General features: G+C 53.9%; 4 protein-coding genes across 4 annotated transcripts; 2 read left to right on the forward strand and 2 right to left on the reverse strand.

Annotated features, from left to right (window-relative positions):
• Positions 1-100: 100 nt before the first annotated feature.
• Positions 101-2,253, reverse strand: CKM354_000158200 (uncharacterized protein; the record flags this gene model as incomplete). Its single annotated transcript, XM_044796711.1, has 2 exons — positions 101-2,175; positions 2,229-2,253. 2 exons carry the CDS (start codon positions 2,251-2,253, stop codon positions 101-103), a joined length of 2,100 nt encoding a protein of 699 aa, XP_044652646.1.
• Positions 2,254-4,432: 2,179 nt separating this feature from the next.
• Positions 4,433-5,635, forward strand: CKM354_000158300 (uncharacterized protein; the record flags this gene model as incomplete). The annotated part of the gene is made up of 1 exon (XM_044796712.1): positions 4,433-5,635. One exon carries the CDS (start codon positions 4,433-4,435, stop codon positions 5,633-5,635), a length of 1,203 nt encoding a protein of 400 aa, XP_044652647.1.
• Positions 5,636-5,957: 322 nt separating this feature from the next.
• On the forward strand, positions 5,958-7,646 carry CKM354_000158400 (uncharacterized protein; the record flags this gene model as incomplete). The annotated part of the gene is made up of 1 exon (XM_044796713.1): positions 5,958-7,646. The coding sequence occupies one exon, from the start codon at positions 5,958-5,960 to the stop codon at positions 7,644-7,646; it is 1,689 nt and encodes a 562-aa protein (XP_044652648.1).
• Positions 7,647-7,971: 325 nt separating this feature from the next.
• CKM354_000158500 (phosphate transporter PHO84) lies at positions 7,972-9,928 on the reverse strand (the record flags this gene model as incomplete). Its single annotated transcript, XM_044796714.1, has 5 exons — positions 7,972-9,416; positions 9,472-9,649; positions 9,706-9,778; positions 9,830-9,855; positions 9,914-9,928. 5 exons carry the CDS (start codon positions 9,926-9,928, stop codon positions 7,972-7,974), a joined length of 1,737 nt encoding a protein of 578 aa, XP_044652649.1.
• Between the last annotated feature and the right edge of the window lie 8,134 nt (positions 9,929-18,062).

Here is an 18,062-nt window from a genome sequence, read left to right on the forward strand (position 1 = left end):
CAATTGACACAAATGCACTTCAGCGCGACGTGCTCACAATTTGCTGGAACTGCACGTGTTGTGGAGGAGAGATATGGCGATCAGATAGATGAGTCTAGCTCTAATCACCATGGTAGCCCAAGGCGCCAAGTTCCTTCCTGACCTGCTCCTCAGTACCAATCTTCAACACTTGAGTGCCCTCAAGTTTCTCGCCGCCAGCCTGTCGCATTTTCAAATCATCAATGGCGCGCAACTTCTTGAGAAGAGACCTAATCTTCTTCTCCTGCGGCGATCCGGCGGCGGGAGACGTGACCTCGACCTGAGGTGCCGGTGGCGCAGGCACAATCGTTCCATTTGCTGGCTTGGCTGGTGGCGCAGCCTGCGATGCACTCTTTGGCTGTTGTTGTTGCTGCTGAGGTGGAGCACCGTCACGTCGCCGAGATTGTGGCCGCGATCCCTTAGCTCCGGCATTCGATCGACTGCGCGAGCGTTGGGCCCGGTCTGGCGAGGCGCCGTTAGCATGACCATCGCCGTTCTGTGTGGGAGCGAGTCCCGTAGCCTTAGCTTCAGCATCCTTCGCTTTCTTGGCTTCACGTTTCTTCTTGTTCTTCAAGGCGGCTTTGCTGAGGTTCTCGTCGCCATCTTGAGCCAAGCTCACTCCGCCCCCAGGCGCTGCACCAGGCGGTAATTGCTTCTGCTCGACAGGCTCAGCGCCGGGAACATGACGCACCCTAGGAGCGCGAGGTCCGAATGCGGTGGTGGGTTCCTTGCCAGACATCATTTCTCGTACAAAAGCTGCGCCACCCTCATCCTCGCGCTTGAATGAGAGAGGCGTCGCAGTACCGCGAGCCCCTGGCGGACGGTAAGCTCCTGCAGGCTTTGAAGGTGTCTTGATCTTGCCCAAGAATTCAAGGGCTGAGGGATGCGGCGGACCGGCTTGGAGCGGGTTGCCCAATGGATGCTGAGAAACAGGCTGCGGTCGCCAGACAACATGGTACAGCTCGTGAAAGTCCTCGTTGTACATAAGGCCGCCGCCCACGTGCCAAATGCGAATCCCGTTGTCGACTCGCAGACGAGGGCTGGTTGTAGCGGTGAGAATATGCTTTCCGTCGGGGCTCCACTCGCAAACAGATGTGTTGCTGCCTTCGATAGTGCATACTTTCTCATAGTTCTTCTCCAAATCATAGATATCCATCTGGCCCGCCAAGTTTCCAAAGCCGGCCACCAGCACGAAACGGCCATGTGGAGAAAAGATGATGGTGTTCCGGGGCGCTAGGCTGAAACTGTGCTGTGCGACCGCTCGTAGATTGAAGATGGTGGTTTTGGCAGGCATGTAGCCGTAAACAACGCCGAACTCCTTCGAGTTGGGTGACCAAGTCACATCATGGATGGGTCCCTCCTTGTCCAAGGTAATGCGTGAATCGAACCCGCCATTCGCGCTCAGAATGTACATGTTCGTCTCGCCATAATAACTCTTGTTGGTCTTGTCAACCTCGGTCTGCGCAAGCACGATCAAGCTGGAGCCTTCTTGGTTCCACTTGAGCTGCACCTTATCGCCCTTGAAGAAGGTTTTCTGCGACACGGGAGATGCAAACTCTGGAACCTTGAAGACCTTGACGGCGGCTGGTTGGCCCTTACGTTCAGGAATGAAGACAGCAACTGAATGTGTCTTGCCCTGGGTGATGGCGAAGTCACTGACGCCCTCCACGCGCAGCTTCTGCCACACCGTACCCAGATCTTTGCTCTCGTAGAATTGTACCTCGTTTGTGACCTGGCGCGCGCAAAATTGCTCATCGGGGCTGTACTGCAGATTCCAGCCAGTCTGACTCTTTTGCACGAACTGACCAACGACACTTCGCTCGCCGCCCGCACCTGCGTTGTCATCAATTGTGCGCCAGACCTTCAGATTCTTGGTCGCATTGCCCTCTTCATCCTTGGAAGGACGCTGCCAGGTGATGATGAATGTGCCGAGGGGGGAGAAGCCGAGCTCGTACACATTCTCCGCTGGCAGAGTGGTAACGAGGTGTCCAGTCGACGCATCGGTGACAACGACTTTTTCCGGCGAAGCAAAGGCGAAGAATCGGCCATCGGGGGAATAGACGCAGCAGCGCAAGTTGCCCTCGGGGCGTGCGAAGCCAGGAAGGTTGGTGTAGACTGGCGTGGCATCAAAGACACCGACGGTCTTTGACGTGCGATCTGGGCAATATTAGTCAATGTCCGTGGCTGGCATGACATGAGGAGGTGCTCACAAGCAAGCTGAGTTGGCGCCGCCATGGCTCCTGATCCGCACAATCGGATTTGTAGAAGGATGTCGGATAGTCGGCGGTTGTAGCTCTAGATGGGCGCAAGCTCGTTGTCGTGCTTGGGAGGTCGAATTGGGCAGCAGGGCTGAAATCGCTGGACTGAGAGAGATAGTGAAATCCACTCAGTGATGCAAGTGAGTTGGCAGCGAATACAGGCTGGCGAGCAGCAACAGCAAGACGAGCAACGGGGACGCGTTGGCCTTGGGGGAATGAAACAGAAAAGCGATGAAAGAGAGCGCGAGCGAAAGTGACGCCAAAAATATCTTGGCGTCGCGAGCGGCGGTTGGCCCGCCCGCTGGTTGCTCGTTGCTCGGCTGATCGCCAGACCCGCACCACCTTAAGGAACATTCGACAATCGTCATGATCAGGAACGCCATTCTACGATGCCTCGCACTCGGGATGAATGATCATGTCGCGCGTGTATGAATGATTATTATGCAATATGCTAATACTGCGCAGTGAGCTCGTGGGCTCTGAGCATTTTTCTCCATCCAGTGCGAGGTTCTCCCACGCTCAGGCCAATTCGTGGTTAAGTTAGGCGCTCGGAACGAAGAATACTCTCCCGGAAGCCTCATATCTGGAAGCGCCGACTCCATGCGCGACTCGTGATCGTGACTTGAACCGCAGGTTTCATACTGGTCGATCTTGCCACAGATATTGATTGCCAGAGACATGTGCAGCGTCGACACGTGGCCCTTCCTTTTCTTCTTCTGTTCCATCCTGGGGACAAAATCCAGCCGCAATGGCACCTCTGGCCCATTGATCACTGATCAATGCTGTCCAAGAGCTGCGGTGACCTGGGGAAACTTCGCAGTGCAGAGTACCAGATTGGCGGCCCAAGGATCAACGTTCAGTGAGCCTCTAGACGAGGCATTGGGATAAATACGCATAAACTCGCCGGAGCCATGTCCGTAACTCTTTCAACAGCACATCGTATCATCACGTCGAAAGCAGCGTGACGCTGGCAGCCCTGACACAATTTGGATCCCCATCCCAGCTTCTTCGCGACCGGTATCGAAGAACCTTCGTTCACTCTTGCGAGCATGATGAATCTTGGTCGATTGTGGGAGGAGTCGAGAATGTTGTAAGTCTTGCCGGATCCACGTATCTCTGTTGTATGGTGGCTCATCTACTGTCCAGCTGGCCCAGGATAAAGCCCAGACACAGGCGTTCCAGAGCATTCGACCAGATTGTATCGTGGTTGTCCAGGAATTTGGTGGAGGCGTATCAAAAATGATGGCTTCCACGTCCAGTGCTTTGCCCGTCGCAGCATAATACGCGCGCAATAAACTGCATACTTGCACTGTGGCTTCATGGCCATAGATGTGCAGCAGCACTCTCCCTCGAGGTCTTGTATAATCAGCGGCTTCCAGCTTCTTCATATCGTGACAGCGAATGACCTCGATTTCTGCGTATGGATTTCTCAGCTGGTGCTGCATTATCAGTCCTTCTGTGGCTGCAGTTGTCGCATTAGGCCATAAAGCCAAAATGACGGTGGATACCATGTTTGGACGAATTTGAGAAAGCATCACAACTTTGGACAGAAAATATCTGCCCGCTATGTATACCACTCATCTTTTGATGCCCGCCTCTGATCTGCATACAGAACATCATGCCTGACAGCGGTCTGTCGGTACCGTTGCTGGGACGAAGATAGCCAACGGCTCTCCGCCACAACCTCCGGCTTTTTCACGCGCGGGCGGATCAAGCACCATGACAGCAGACTCCTTGCGAAGACAGTAGTACCATTTGCATGCATCAACGGCAGGTAGATTCACGGCATTTTGAAGTCGTGACCTTTGTTGGTTGATTACAGTGAGAGGACAGTACGTTGTGGGCTGGGTTGCACGCAAGTGCGGGGCGGAACGATGGGAGCGATTTTGGTTGGTTCATGGCTGGATGCCGGTACTTTCCCCAGCATCCCTTCACGACAGCAGTCGTCCCCTCAAGACACATCCACCTTATCCGGCCTCTCGATAATTTCAACCATTTCCTACACAACATGTCATGCTCTCAGATCTGATCGAACACAGTCACATGTGACAATCGCAAGAGCGATCTGTTTGCCCATTGCTTGTGAGCACATGAACTCATGACTGACCCAAGTGCTCGGCCTCGACGACGTCGACACTCCAGCATCCGCCAAGGAGATGAATAGTAACACACAACAAGGATCTCTTCGACAGTCGGTACGCAGTTTTGTTAGGACTCGGATGGCGCGTAGCAGAATTGAGAAAAGTCCCGATGTCGACAATGTTGAGCTCGGCAGCAACACCAAGGCAAGCACTACGTTCGCCAACCTTTTCAGCCTCCCAGTCGAACTCTGGACCATGGTCATCACAGGCCTGTCGTTCACAGATCTCTCGAACCTACGTTCCACCTGCTGCCATGCACGAGCGTTGTTCTTCAAAGGCGACTTGCTGCGCGACTGGATGCTGGCCCAGTCCCTAGGACAATACGAGGTTGTGCTGGGCCATCACATCAAGCTCTATCTTGAGCTTTATCCACCACCCGACCCAATAACGTTCGATTATCTGCTAGATCAGCGACGACGACTGCTTTCCACCATCAGACTCACCGATGCACTAGCGGACCTCGTGGCTGAATGCAACCTGCGCTCACCCGATCGCGGACATCGTAGCAGCACTTCTCCAATTTCTTCACTGGTCTTCAACTCGTGCCCCGAAACTGCTCAAGTTCAAGGCAACCAGGTACCCAGTCTCCTCGTCATTCAGCACTATTTTGAGAACGTTCGAAAGAAGATGGTCGAATTCTGCGCATCAAAGTTCTCTGATACATCCGACATATGGGAACGACTGCATGCCGTTACAATTCACATGTATAAGAAGGATGTATTCCTGTCAGCACATCGAATGTTCGAAGTTCTCTGCTGGTTTATGGTGAGATTGTTGGACGCATCTGGAACTCACATAGCTGCTTTCAGCAGACGAACCGTATCTGACCAGGATGCGCGACATTTCGTCGTACTGGGCAATCTACGCGGGATCGTCAGACTTGCAGGATTGAAGTCATCTAAAGAAAGGCAGACACTCGTCAAAGGGCTGGTTCGCGGCCATGATCCTGTCAGAAACAAGCACTGGCGACAAGCTTGGCAGATGTGTAGTCTCGAATACCGAGCAAGTATGGAGCCCACTAGAGCGGTCAACGTCACAAATCTTCAGTTCGGCTTCCAGGACATATGGATGCGAGAGGCAATGGACCATCTACAAAGGCATAGGATTCGGCCGCCACGGATACCACTGATGCCCCTGAGCATGCCAATTCGCAGAACGGTCGATGCTTACACTGATATCGCCGGGTACCATTGTGTACAAGGTCCCGGTGCATGGTGAACCTGTAAGCGATGCAGTCACAACTCCCAGCGCACTATACTCTTTCGCTTCTGCAAAGCGAAGTTGCACGGCAGAAATTAGGCAGCGAGCGCACTCCGCGCCTGAAGGAAGCTTTTCGTTTTCGTACTCACCCCTCAGGTGACGGAGCCAAGGCCAGGGACGCGCATCGCGACGCGATTGGCCCACACGACTTGAATCCTTCATGAGTAACGGTGCGACGCAAGGAGCATCATAAGTCGTGGGAACTTCATCTGCCTACATATATGTTGAAAATGACATTCGCATTGTCGAGACCAGCGCATCTCGGCGCGATTCCGCAACAATGGAGATCAAGGAGGCCGTTGCTTACACATTCCTCCACCGCTACGCCTTCTACCTCTTGTACTACCCTATTCTTGCGGCACTGGGGCTGATTGCCTTCATCTTCGCCGTCATCATCGTTCTCACCTCGATCCGCATATCACGCAGTCCCAAAGACATTCCCTGGACTGGCCTGCAAAACAAGAAGATATTTCCCAAATTACGCGCCTGCCTGCGCGAGATCATCGCAGGTCGTGAACCATTTAACGAAGGCTACGAACAATTCTCCAAGAACGATAGGCCTTTCGTGATACCAAATTTGCTGTGGACCACTGTCCTTCTCCCACCCAGCCAGACCGCATGGGTCGCGAGCCAGCCAGAACATGTACTGTCTGGAAATGCAGTTCTGGACGAGGCAATGGGGCTGGATTACCTGGCACATGGTCCCGATGCTGATAGCGTGAGAGACTTCACTGTTATTCGTCGTCACTTGACACGTCACAGTGGTAAACTTGCTGGCGAAGTCCTCGAAGAGATTGAGCTTAGTCTGGACGAAGAACTTGGTGCGAAAGTCGATGCTTCGAAGATGGCCGACTTTGCAGAAGTCAAAGCGATGGAGATGCTGCAAGCTATCGCTTTTCGAGCTGCAAATAGGATATTTGTGGGCCCCTCACTGAGCCGGAGTAAGAGTTACAGAAAACGTATCCAGCGGTGGACCACGGCTTATGGGCTCTGCACGATCGTCATGCGATTCATTGTTGCTTCTCCTTTGAAGCAGTTTTTCATGCGTGTCGTGGCAATCCCAACACAAGCTATGCAATGGCTCGCCACCAGCGAGGTGCGGGCGATGGTGAAGCAGAGGCTATCACAGACGGAACACGCACAAGAGCAGAAAAATGACATGATGCAGTGGATTATCGAGACGAATGCCCAGAAGAATGATGCCCGAGAGATGGAGCCACAGAACATTGCAGGCAAGATGATCTTGTTCAATCTCTTCGCCACAGGAACGACAAGCGCCATGTCTGCACTGGTTCTCCAAGACATTTTGCATTACGAAGATGCCGCCAATCTGATGGAAACACTACGCCAAGAAGCCCTGGAATACCTCCCTCAAGTTCCTCACGATCCTGTGACGGCATTGCGTTCCATGACGAAGATGGATTCAGTGATCAGAGAGTCCCTGCGTTTCAACCCTCTCGGAGCGCAGTCCATGCTTCGCAAAGTCGTTGCCGAAGGAGGCGTTCAGATCAAAACATCAGAAGGAGTCGTCCATCTTCCACGGGGAACCCATGTCGCAGTCCAAGCTGCCGCCCTCCACCGGGATCCTGAAGTCTTCGGGCCCGACGCAGCAGAATACAAACCTCTGCGACACTATCACCAGCAAGCTCCTCCGCAACCTGAGAAGCTCGGCATTGAGATCTCCTCCGAAGCTCCTCAACAACAACAAGTCAGTCAGACTCTCGCAATCCAGATCTCAGAGTCGTTTTTGTCTTTTGGTCTTGGTCGACACGCTTGTCCCGGAAGATTCTTCGCTATCAACACGATGAAATTGATCCTTGGAGCTCTGTTGATCAGATACGACATTTTGCCGGCGGACAAATGCGAAGAGAAGAAGTCGTTGAAGATTGGAGAAGCGATCGTCCCGAGTGAGAAATGGATTGTGAAGCTCAAGAGAAGACAGGAGGAAAAGAAAGAAGAGCAGACGTGATGATAAGACGAAAAGGCATGATTGAGGATACGATGACATGAGCTGATTGCCGATTGTTTTCTTGTACTACTAGACTCTCCACTTTTGCGCATGAGATCTCAACTTCACCTTCTGTATTGTCTTATACAGTTTTAGCGCTTGATACGAACGATGCATTCAAGCTTGTCAAATTGGACGGAGAAAACACTTCTTGTAACGATTGTCATTATACAAAATCTAGCGCTAATCTGCACCGCGGCAGGCTCTTTCTGAGAGCTCATGTATTATTCATCAATGACAAGATATGTACAAGAGAGTACCAAAGAACCAACTAATGTCCAAAAGTCTAGACATTCTGCTGAGCCTTCTCCTGGCTGATGTGCTCCTGTTCCGAGGAGTCCTGACGAGTGACAGCACCACGACCCGCAAGTACAGGATCGTACTGTGGAGTACCAGGGACCTCACCAGCAAGCTGTTCCAGTGTCAAGCGCTTAGTCTCTGGGATAAGGAAAGTGGTGAAGCAGCCCAGCAACATGAAGAGCGCGAAAATTTGAAGGACGTGGTTGAGCCAAGGGCTGGGGTTCGTAGATGTGGCGCCACGAGTACGGAGAGGAGCGATGGCGGCTTGAGCGATGATGGATCCGATCTTGCCGGAGGCGGCGGAAATACCGTGGCAGGTGGAACGGTAGCGGGTTGGGAAGCATTCTCCGGGCACGATGAAAGTTGTCGAGTTGGGTCCGAAGTTGAAGAAGAACTGAGCGAGGACATAGCATGCTAGGAGTCCGCTCGTTCCGATTTGGTGGTATGCGAAACCCATGATGCAGAACAGGATGGTGAGGATGACGAAGCCCATGAGTTGAATTGGCTTGCGTCCAAGTGTGTCGACAGTAGCGACTGTGACCCAGTAGCCTGGAATTGCACCAGCGCAGACCAGAATGACGTTGCCGACTGCGATGTTGTAGAGAAATTCGTAGGCGTTGTTGCCCTTGCCGTAGCCGATGGCTTGGAGAATCGTGGAGTTGTTGAGACCGACACCATAAAAGGCAACATCAAGCAGGAACCAAGAGGATGCCGTTCCAAACAGGACCTTGCCGTATTTCCATTGCCCGATGTGCCCGAAGAAGTCTTTCCACGAGGGTTTGGGAGTCTCCAGCTGAGGCGCAGCATCGCGCATGGTGGCCACGCGAGTGAGCTCATCCGGAACACCCTCAGCAGTGCCAGCGAGGTATGCCTTGACATCGGAGCCAGCCTTGACAACGTCGCGGGAGACATCGAATGTGTAGCGTGGGGTTTCGGGAATGGTGAGACGGAAGTAGAGGGCGATACAGCCTGGGACAGCACCCATGCCGATAACGACACGCCACATCTTGTCAACGGCAAGGTTGCAAACGCCATCACAAGTGGCCTGGCTGCTGGCGCTCTGGAGCGACTCCTTGAAGCCAACGGTGACGATGAGGGCAACGATACCCGCAGCGAACTGGCCGAGACCTTGCTGAGCAAACACAGCTCCCATCATGGCACCTCTCCATTTCGTGGTCGCAAACTCTGAGGTAATGACGGAAGACAGCGGGTAGTCACCACCGATACCGATACCCATGAGAACACGCCAGAAGATGATGACTCCGACAATTTCGATGGCGGGAGAGTGGGCGGAAAGAGCCTGAGCCAGAGTTGCGAAGATGATGAGAATCAGTTCGAGACCGTACATCTTCTTACGTCCGACGACATCGGCGAGAAAACCGAATCCAAGTTGACCAATGACGGTACCACCAGAAGTTGCGACTTTGATGGCTGATGCGAGGTCAGTATTCCGCCACTCAACTTGTTCGTCTTTGTTCTCTCTTACCAGTATCAGAAGAGACAGGAAGTTTGCCTTGGGCAGATGCTGGAATGCTTGCATCTTGGTAGTAGACCATACCCAGCATCGTTGTCACAATGCCAATGGCGAAGATATCGTAGGCGTCGGTGAAGAAACCAATACCTGCCACTGCGATGGCGCGGACATGATACCAGCCAAATGGTGCCTGTCCGGCGAGTCAGCCTCTCCGAACCAATTCGGCAGTCGATCTCTCTGGCATACCTTGTCGATCTCCGCGAGTGCAAGGCGTCGTCGCTCGTTGGGGTCTTGGATGTGAGCGTAATCATTGTGGAAGCTGTCTAACGGTGAGCATTTGCAAGGTGTTCGGTGTCGCAGTCACACTGACTTGTGGAAGGCAGAATTGCCTCCGGCCTGGGTGCGAAGTTGTTAGCGAACAGCGTCGAGGTCAAGATAGTAAAGCATTACTCACAGTTCTTGCGGCCATGGTGTCCGAACGCCGACCGAGTCTGTGGGTTGCAGTCGAGACAAGACAAGTGAATGTCTTGGTCGTTTCTTGGAAGGAAGGACTTGACACTGCTTGACCGGCCTAGCGGGGAGCGATGGGCTTTTGAAGCACAGCGCGGCGCAGTGAAGTGCAGTAAGGATTGCGGCGGCGGCAGTGGAGTGTTGGTGCGATGGCGCTCGTGAATAGCGCTTTTCGCCGCTGCAGGGCGAAGGTCGACCGGCGGGCTGGAAAGCGAGCAGCGCGCCGTGCATTAGCGTGACGAGCGCGTGGCCAGTAATGAATGCGCGTCGGAGCACGTCCAGGGTCGATTCCCTACAGATGAAAGCGATCAGTACTCACTCGCCTACACGCCCGGCGGATCAATGCCCATTCTGTGCCGCGTCTGCGAACGCTGCAACACGTGCATCGCTATCTCGACGCCTCTACGATCGTGACCGCACGATGACTGACGACTGCTGCGATTCCCGCGGAAGAAGCCACGTCCTGATGAGCGTGGCCATGTTGCCGCGGCCCCCATGCTCGCAGTAGGGCGAAATGACTCGTCCAGCTCATCCCAGTCTCGATCTCGAACATGTCCGAGCACGCGACGCCAGACCAGCATCTGCCTGCTTCAATCTCCCACAGGCCAAGCTGACCGCTGCCGGTCTTCGCGCATACTCTTCTGCCACTTCATTCGACGACAGTAGCCTCCTTCAATTCCACCTCTCGCAGTGCTATCTCCCTCTGCTGGACCGCATCTCCCCAGGACTCTTTCAGCTCGCCCAAACGGGCCATGTCAGCAAAGCCGACCTGCCATACGCACATCTCGTACCACCATCCTCACTCCTCTGCAATCGCAAGGTCAACGCGCCCAGCGTGGCGCCGTTGCCAAGCGGCAAGAAGCAACAGCAAGCCATGTCATATCAATGCTTGGCCTAGAACGAGCAATTGCAAAGTCTCGTGTACGCCCGTCTTCTCAACGCGCCTTCGCTTCACAAAAGATGCATTGGGATATCAAGCCTCGATACATGAAGCACAAGGTGAGGTTGCAACTCCACAACCAATCATAGCAAGCACGTGCGAAAATCGCTGGCTGCGCAAGACTCGGCGGGAACCGCTCATGCAGCACTAGCGGCACATCGCGAGAACGCCACGTTCCTGCTGCTCTCGCCTTTTTTGATCTTGTCACATCTGCTTCATCGTGCTTGGCTTCCATGTGGTCAGCGAAGCTTGAGCTGGTGTGCGCCACGGAAAACTCTGCGAGCGGCCAAGACGGTTCAGGCAGCACGACGGAAGCCTCTGCCGGAGAGGGAAGCGTGTCCGATAGATAGTATGAACCCGGTGGTCTGAATGTCTTGGGGTATCAAATGATGTTCGTTCGTTCGGGTCCGAACAAAGCATCACGCTGCCATATATCCGGCAGTTGATGGACATAATGACAATCTCAACGCCGTTTGCATCCATCTGCAGTAAAGTGCTCTAGACCTTCTTCAGTGTGGAGGCTTCGTGAAAGCGTCTGCTGGCTAAGCGGATACGCTGATGAAAGCGCGGTTCTGATGAACAGCAATGTCTGATCCATCTCAATCACCTCAAAGCAGGTGTCGGTTGTGTAGCATGACTTGGCAATGCTTCTCATCCGGGCCTCTCGGCCCTTGAGCTTCGGCATTCTCGCCTCTCCATACTCCACGATACCATCTACACATCACATTGGTCAGCATACTAAGGAGTAGAATCATTCACCACTGGAGTCCAGCTTGCCGAAGATCATCAGATCTAGCGTTGGTACTCGCAGCGAAGTTATCTATTCCACCATCTGCAGAACTGCAGCACCATTCCGTCATCGCTCAAGTCTGTCGAGTGCATGACCCCAATACTTGTTCAGAAGCGCAGATAGCTCGACACAATGCAGAGATCATCATCGAAGTCCCTGCGTATAATGCGTAAAGTGTAAGTATCCACTTCCGCACAGCTGTGTATGTCCATCACTCCATCTCATGCAAGTACGGCAGATATCCTACGATCGCCATGGCATCGCCGTTTGTCTAGCAGCTCTCGCAAAGGGATCCACGGGATCTTATCCTTCGTCGTCAACTCTAAGGCATGGAAAGCTCATGTAGTCGATCGTCGCTCATCACTCCCAAGTCCAGTGACACTCAGCTCCGTCGTATATTCGTGGTATGATGTCTCGGAGTGCATCAATGACCTCTTTGCGATCTGCACGAAACATGAAAAGACTACTTAGCCTTATAGCCGTCCACGTTTATCAACTTACGCAGTCTTATTCGTTCTTTTCTCTGAAGCTCGCTGTTCGCAATAGCGGCACAAAGGATCTTTGTCGGGTCTCATGTCGCATGATTTGCGCCTTTGGCTGCACTTTATCTCGAGAGTTTGAATTCGAGAGTGCAATGGAGGTAAAAGAGGCGATTCGTTCACGACAGCTGTTCGATGGTAATGGATGGGACGATGCGACGTGACAGGCGTGGGCTTGCTTTGGCGATGGAAAGCAGCCAAGGGAATGCTCATGGTCCTCGGTCCAAGCGGACTTACCATGTCTTGTGAGAACTGTGAAGACGACGCGGACGCTGCACGTGTGCGACCGGCGCTCATAGGGTAACATCTGCTGTAGGTCGTGTTCTATCGTCGGGGTTCCCATGGTGTTCATGTGCATGCAACTGGCCTGCCGTAGCAGGTATCGCAGGTCGCTTTATCAGCGCCTGCCACTCGGAGCAATGGTGTCCCGAGCCTGCCACTGCCAGACTTTGGATCCCGAGCGATCGAGCGATGCTGACAGGCGCGATGGTGGAAAACGTGCGTTGTGCTGTTGCGACATTGCGACCAAGAAAGAGACTGTGGTCATCCATCCAGAGTTGGAGCATCGCGGGCTGCCAAGATGGCCCACCTGGACGCTCAGCCGTGTCCGACCACACAGGTTCACCAGCCCTGCTCACCCGACGAAGCAGCAGACTACAACAACGGCTGAGAGCAGTGTGGCCACGATGAATACCATTCGTGACACTAAAATGTCATCCTGGGAAACGTCGCCGTCAACTCGGCCTCGAGGAAAGCCACCCATACATTTCCGCTCCTCTCACTACCGCATTCCGCCATAGATCGTAGCACGCCGTAGCACATCGAGCGCATACACCACGACGTCCAGCAGCAGATCCCTCACCGGCCATGAGAGAGTCGAACCGCCATGCCATCGCCGACAACGAGTGTCTCGGAGCAACGACACGATCCACGACTACCGCAGCTCATCGCCGTTGCACGATACCACAACCCTTAGCCGATGGGCCATCATTGGAACGCGCAGAGGCCCTGAATTTGAGCACACCGATGCTATGGCACACATGCGCGCAACCAAAGAGGAGGCAATACTTGAGGTATCGCTGCCCGGGTGGCCTTTCCCCAGCAGCATGCTACGCAAGCCTGAGAGTAACCGGACACCCACAGCGAACGTGCCGAAAAGCTGCTCCGTACGCTTCGACGCTTTCACATCAGAACATGTGGAATGCATCGCGTAACCGATACATGAGTGTTGGGGACAAGCAGGGGCAGCAAATCTCTCCACTTCGGAGCACAGAGACTCATACAAGCGATGGAAGAGGAATGAACTGAGATCTCGCTCTTCGAGTGGCGTTTCGCCCAACATCAGAATGTTGCAGTTCGTGACGGACGCCGGAGCTCCAGGGACGAGGCTTCAGAGCCAGTGCAGTTCACCACGATGCTGAATTTCTGCGTGAGGGCGGCGCGAAACATACCAGCAACTGAGCTTGCTTCACACATTCCCCGGGCTCCATTCTGGTGGCAAGCGTCAAATGAGCTTGGAATGAGCTGAAGAATGAGCGTGAAGCCCAGTCGTCACACACATCGTGATGCTGCAAGCTTCAGGAAAGACGGCCGCCCCAGCGGAAGTGGACACGAAAGCCGTCGGCGTGTGCTCACGCGCCGAGTCCATCTGGAATCGCTGATCGGACCATACAATCTGGAGAGCCTCAAAGCTTTCACTGGTGCGCTCAGCTCTCACACCGATTACACAATGCCATATGCTTCTTCTCAGCCTGCGCTGCAAACCGCTTGATATGCGCTTAGCCGTGAATTTGCCCGATTCAGCGAATATGAACTGCTGAACACGAAGACACGTGCCAAAGACATCGCATGGAGGCAGCGAGGAGTACGGCCTTCGATTGCAGTGCTTGCACGCAGTAGTACTCGTCCAGCGTTCAGAGTAGAACTCAGCACTGGTCGAGCAGCACCGTACGGTATTGCTAGAGGGTATCGCATATGTTGCTCATAATCTGAGCCACATCGGTGGCAGTCTCGTGCATGTCTTTGACATACGAAGAACACCCCACTATCAGGTGGCATTTGTTGAAGGAGATATACGTCGGTCAGCATACCGCCGAGGCTGTAGTACCTTGACACTGGCAGACAGTTGCAGCCATGATGGAAACCAGGACACAACATTGTCGTGTTCTCAAAGGTTCGGACCAGATGGATATGGCCTTCGAACTTCTTGGTGTTGACCTCAAATGAGCTGCTGCCACAAGATCGTTCCGACCCATCATGGAGCATTGAAAGGACCGACAAAGGAAGAGATCTCGATATGCACTTACCTTGCCGGCTATACCCGGCACTGAAGTATGACTTACGCTTCCAGCTGAAGAAGTCAAGCAGAGCACGGTGCTGGATTACCGGGTTTGCAACTTGGTCGAGAGAGGTATACTCCCCTTCTGCAATTACGTCGCTGCAACTGGATCAGGTCCGAACCCTGTCTAAGTTGTCTGTTGGGCAAGGTCCAGATCATCGTGTCCTTTGTCGTATGTTTCTGGCTCAAGGCTTCTGGACGTTGTCGCACAGCTGCATCGGCCTCCAGGGGCTTCGAGCTGTGAATGCCTCGCACCTTGGCTTCGGGCACTCTCGGAACGCTGCACATATATCACATAACGCACAGAGATCCCGTGTGCAGCGCATCTTCGCAGACGAAACGCCTGCAGGTATTTTTGGAGTTGTCGCGTGGCATAGGGATTTAGACACCCTCTGGCTCTGCTCATTCTTCTGGTGTGTCGTCGCTCATGTCCTGAGCTTGCGTCAACAGCATCGTCTCGCTTTAAGAGAGCGCGTCCTCCAAGAGATCGTGTTCCTAGCTCAACACCATTGTCTGCTGATGCTCTTGGCCTTGCCAGTGGTTGCGTGCCGGCATTGTGCACGCCTCTATCCCCGTGGCTTTGTCGTCGATCACGTCCGGTCCGACGGAATCGTACTGGTTTTGGCACGCTCAAGGACACCAGCCGGAGCTTATGGTCTGTTTCAGGGGCGTGCGGGCTCCGTCGCCCTTTCAGTATCCGGGTCGCTTTCTGGCTCTTAGCGATATCTTCCCACAGGCAGTGACGGCTCTGCGATTATATGGCGCTCGGGACCGAAGCTCGAATTGCTGCCATGGTCTTTCTCCACAAGTTCTGTGTCTTGCTCAACCGCCCTGGTGGTCCCATTGGAGCTCATGTGGAGTTCTGATGACGCCCCGGCATATTGCTGATGCGGTCGGTCTGTTCTCGCTGGCTTCCCGGCATCCTGGACAGTGTCACGTTGTCTTCGACTGCTGAAGAAAGACTTCGTCGAGAGGCCCGTGGGACCAAGTTGCCCGCCTCGCTGCCTGGAATGTGTGTGGTGGCTGGCCCGCAATCGACCGCTTGAGCATTGAATGTTGCGCCCCCGTAGCCTGCGCTGTCGTTTGCTGCCACTGCCCTGCCATCATCGATCCAATCACCTGGCTCTTTCTCGCTTGCTCTTAAGCTCGGCCAGCAGCGTAGACAAAGGTGGAACTCGTGCTGCGCGTGTTGTCGACCGGCAGGCGGTTGCAGGCCTGGTAGGCTTGAGATAAGTCAAAGCACCATGTCCTTCCTGCGCTCCTCCGCTCGCCATCGATCAGCCGATGCTTGCCAGCGTCCGTCCGCGCTCGCTGCGCATCTCGGTGTTCGTTGAACTCGTGTCACGATTGTGTGGTGCGCGCTGCCTTGTCATGGCTGGCTTCGTTGCCCATCGCTGTTCGGAGCTGATGTGGATTCCGTCCGATTCGCGGCTCCGAAGCAAAAGTATGCGCCGCCGCCTCAAAAATACATCACGGCCGCAAAGTCGAGCGCACAAATACGACGATGCTGTCTGAGGGCCTTCACGACAATCTCTGTCACCTTCGGGGCATTACATTGTTGTGCGTGTTGTGTTGCGATGGTATGAGCAGGGCGAGCGAAGCTGGGTGTCAAAAAGAAACGCCGATCCGGCGTGCACAATCCAGCAAAAGAATTGGCTTCGCCACGAATCGAACGTGGGTTTCTCGGTACGAAGACCATTGGTGATTACACCCGTCAACATGACTACGCCATGCATGGGACGGCAAACGCCATACTGGTTGCTTTGCTCCGAGCGTGCTTCCACTGCACCACGAGGCCGATTTATCTGGTAGAACAGAAATGACCCTTGATTATCAGTGCTTGCTTTTCGGGTCGTAGCGACACAGCCTCTCGCTACAGCGCTGAGACCTGCGGAAGTTCGACTATTGGGCCTGTGCGTATCGTGACGGTCACGGCCTGACATGGCACATTGAGGATCTACGGACAGAAGCGCCTATACAGTAGATGTCTGTACAGGGCAACGAGCTGCGATGACATCGACTACAGTGCGGCGATTTCATCATTCCTCCCGTCGCCGTGTAATGCTCCATTGCAATCGGAGCGCGCAGAGATACTGGGGAACATGTTACCCAAGGGTTTTCCGAGGAGCCCACTCAGATATTGATCGCGTCTGTAGCAGCTTGCTACAAAGGCATGTCCTTGCACTGTTTGCTTGTCAAAAAGCGCTCGACCTACGCTGGTCATGCCTCGGTCAGTGCGTATAACGAAATGCACCGGCGTACGCTGGCCACAAAACAACGCGTAGAGGATGCACATGCGGCAGGTCACTGTAGGCCAATCTGGCTTTGAAGGCTATCTACCATAGACTGCCCGCAGCTTCCACCTCTGCTGCTACCCGAGCTGGCCTTTGTACCGCCTTCGCTGGTCAAGCCCTGCAGATGACTGTAATACCCGGGTCATTTATAGTCTTGCGCTGCCCTTCTGTCCGTTACATAACCCCCTACCGGACTCTTTTGTGCTGTGGAGCTGGTGTTGTTGTCTTCTCTTATGCCAGCATCTGCTCTCTCCGTTGCGGGCGGTGCGGAGAAGACGCAATGTTGCCACGATGCAAAACAGGGCGGCCATGGTGTTGTATCCGCATCCCATCCCATCGTGTCTCCGCGCTCTTTCATGGCGAGCTCTGAGCTGTCGCCGTTTCCGAAGAAGATCTGTCTGTTCTGTCGCGCAATTAGATGAGGAAACGGGGCTTCTCGTGTCATGACTTCACTGGCGCGCCAGCAAGCTTCCGCCATTGAAGGATGTGTTTCTGATGGTATTGATGGAACTTGATGGCCTTCGTACCCTTCCTAAATACTGTCATTAGGAGTCTGTTTGAAGCGCCAGCTTTTGCAAACGTGATAAGGTGGTCAAGGCTCGTGGTGCGGCTACGACACCCGGCGACGTCAATGGATTTCAACTATCCCGCGCTGTCGCAAAAACGCCGCGCTCAGTGATTCCTGTTCGGAAATTGTTCCTGAACCTGGAGATGGCCCATGTTCTCCTGACGTATCAGGAGCAGTTTCTACGCTGCTGAACCGCCTTGAGAGACTGTCAGAGGCATCGCCATGCTATGGGAGCTCCTGCGGCTATGCTGATGCTACGTCGTGTACATGGGTCACTGCATGCGTGTCATCCTAGACATGCTGCGATTGCAGACTCCTGTCAGTCGTCAAGGACCATGCTCAGCGGTCCTTACATCTGAAAGTTATGAAGTAGAATGGTCAAAAGGAGTGACTAGCTCTTGTACCCCGAAAGGTGAGTCAGTATATGGCACTCTGCTGTCTCCTACAATCTCGCAGCAAAGCCAATCGCAGCAACGCTGCCTGGTAAGTGCCAAGACTCAGCCACCCTGTTGTCATTCAGCTTCTTCGTCTTCACCACCACGGCATCAACAAACACAACACGAGTAAGTGAAACACCCCCTACGTTTGTCTGACCTCTCATATAGGCACGAGTGACAGCAGGCG

Source organism: Cercospora kikuchii, assembly GCF_019650295.1.
Source record: "Cercospora kikuchii DNA, contig_00001, whole genome shotgun sequence".
Classification (NCBI taxonomy): domain Eukaryota; kingdom Fungi; phylum Ascomycota; class Dothideomycetes; order Mycosphaerellales; family Mycosphaerellaceae; genus Cercospora; species Cercospora kikuchii.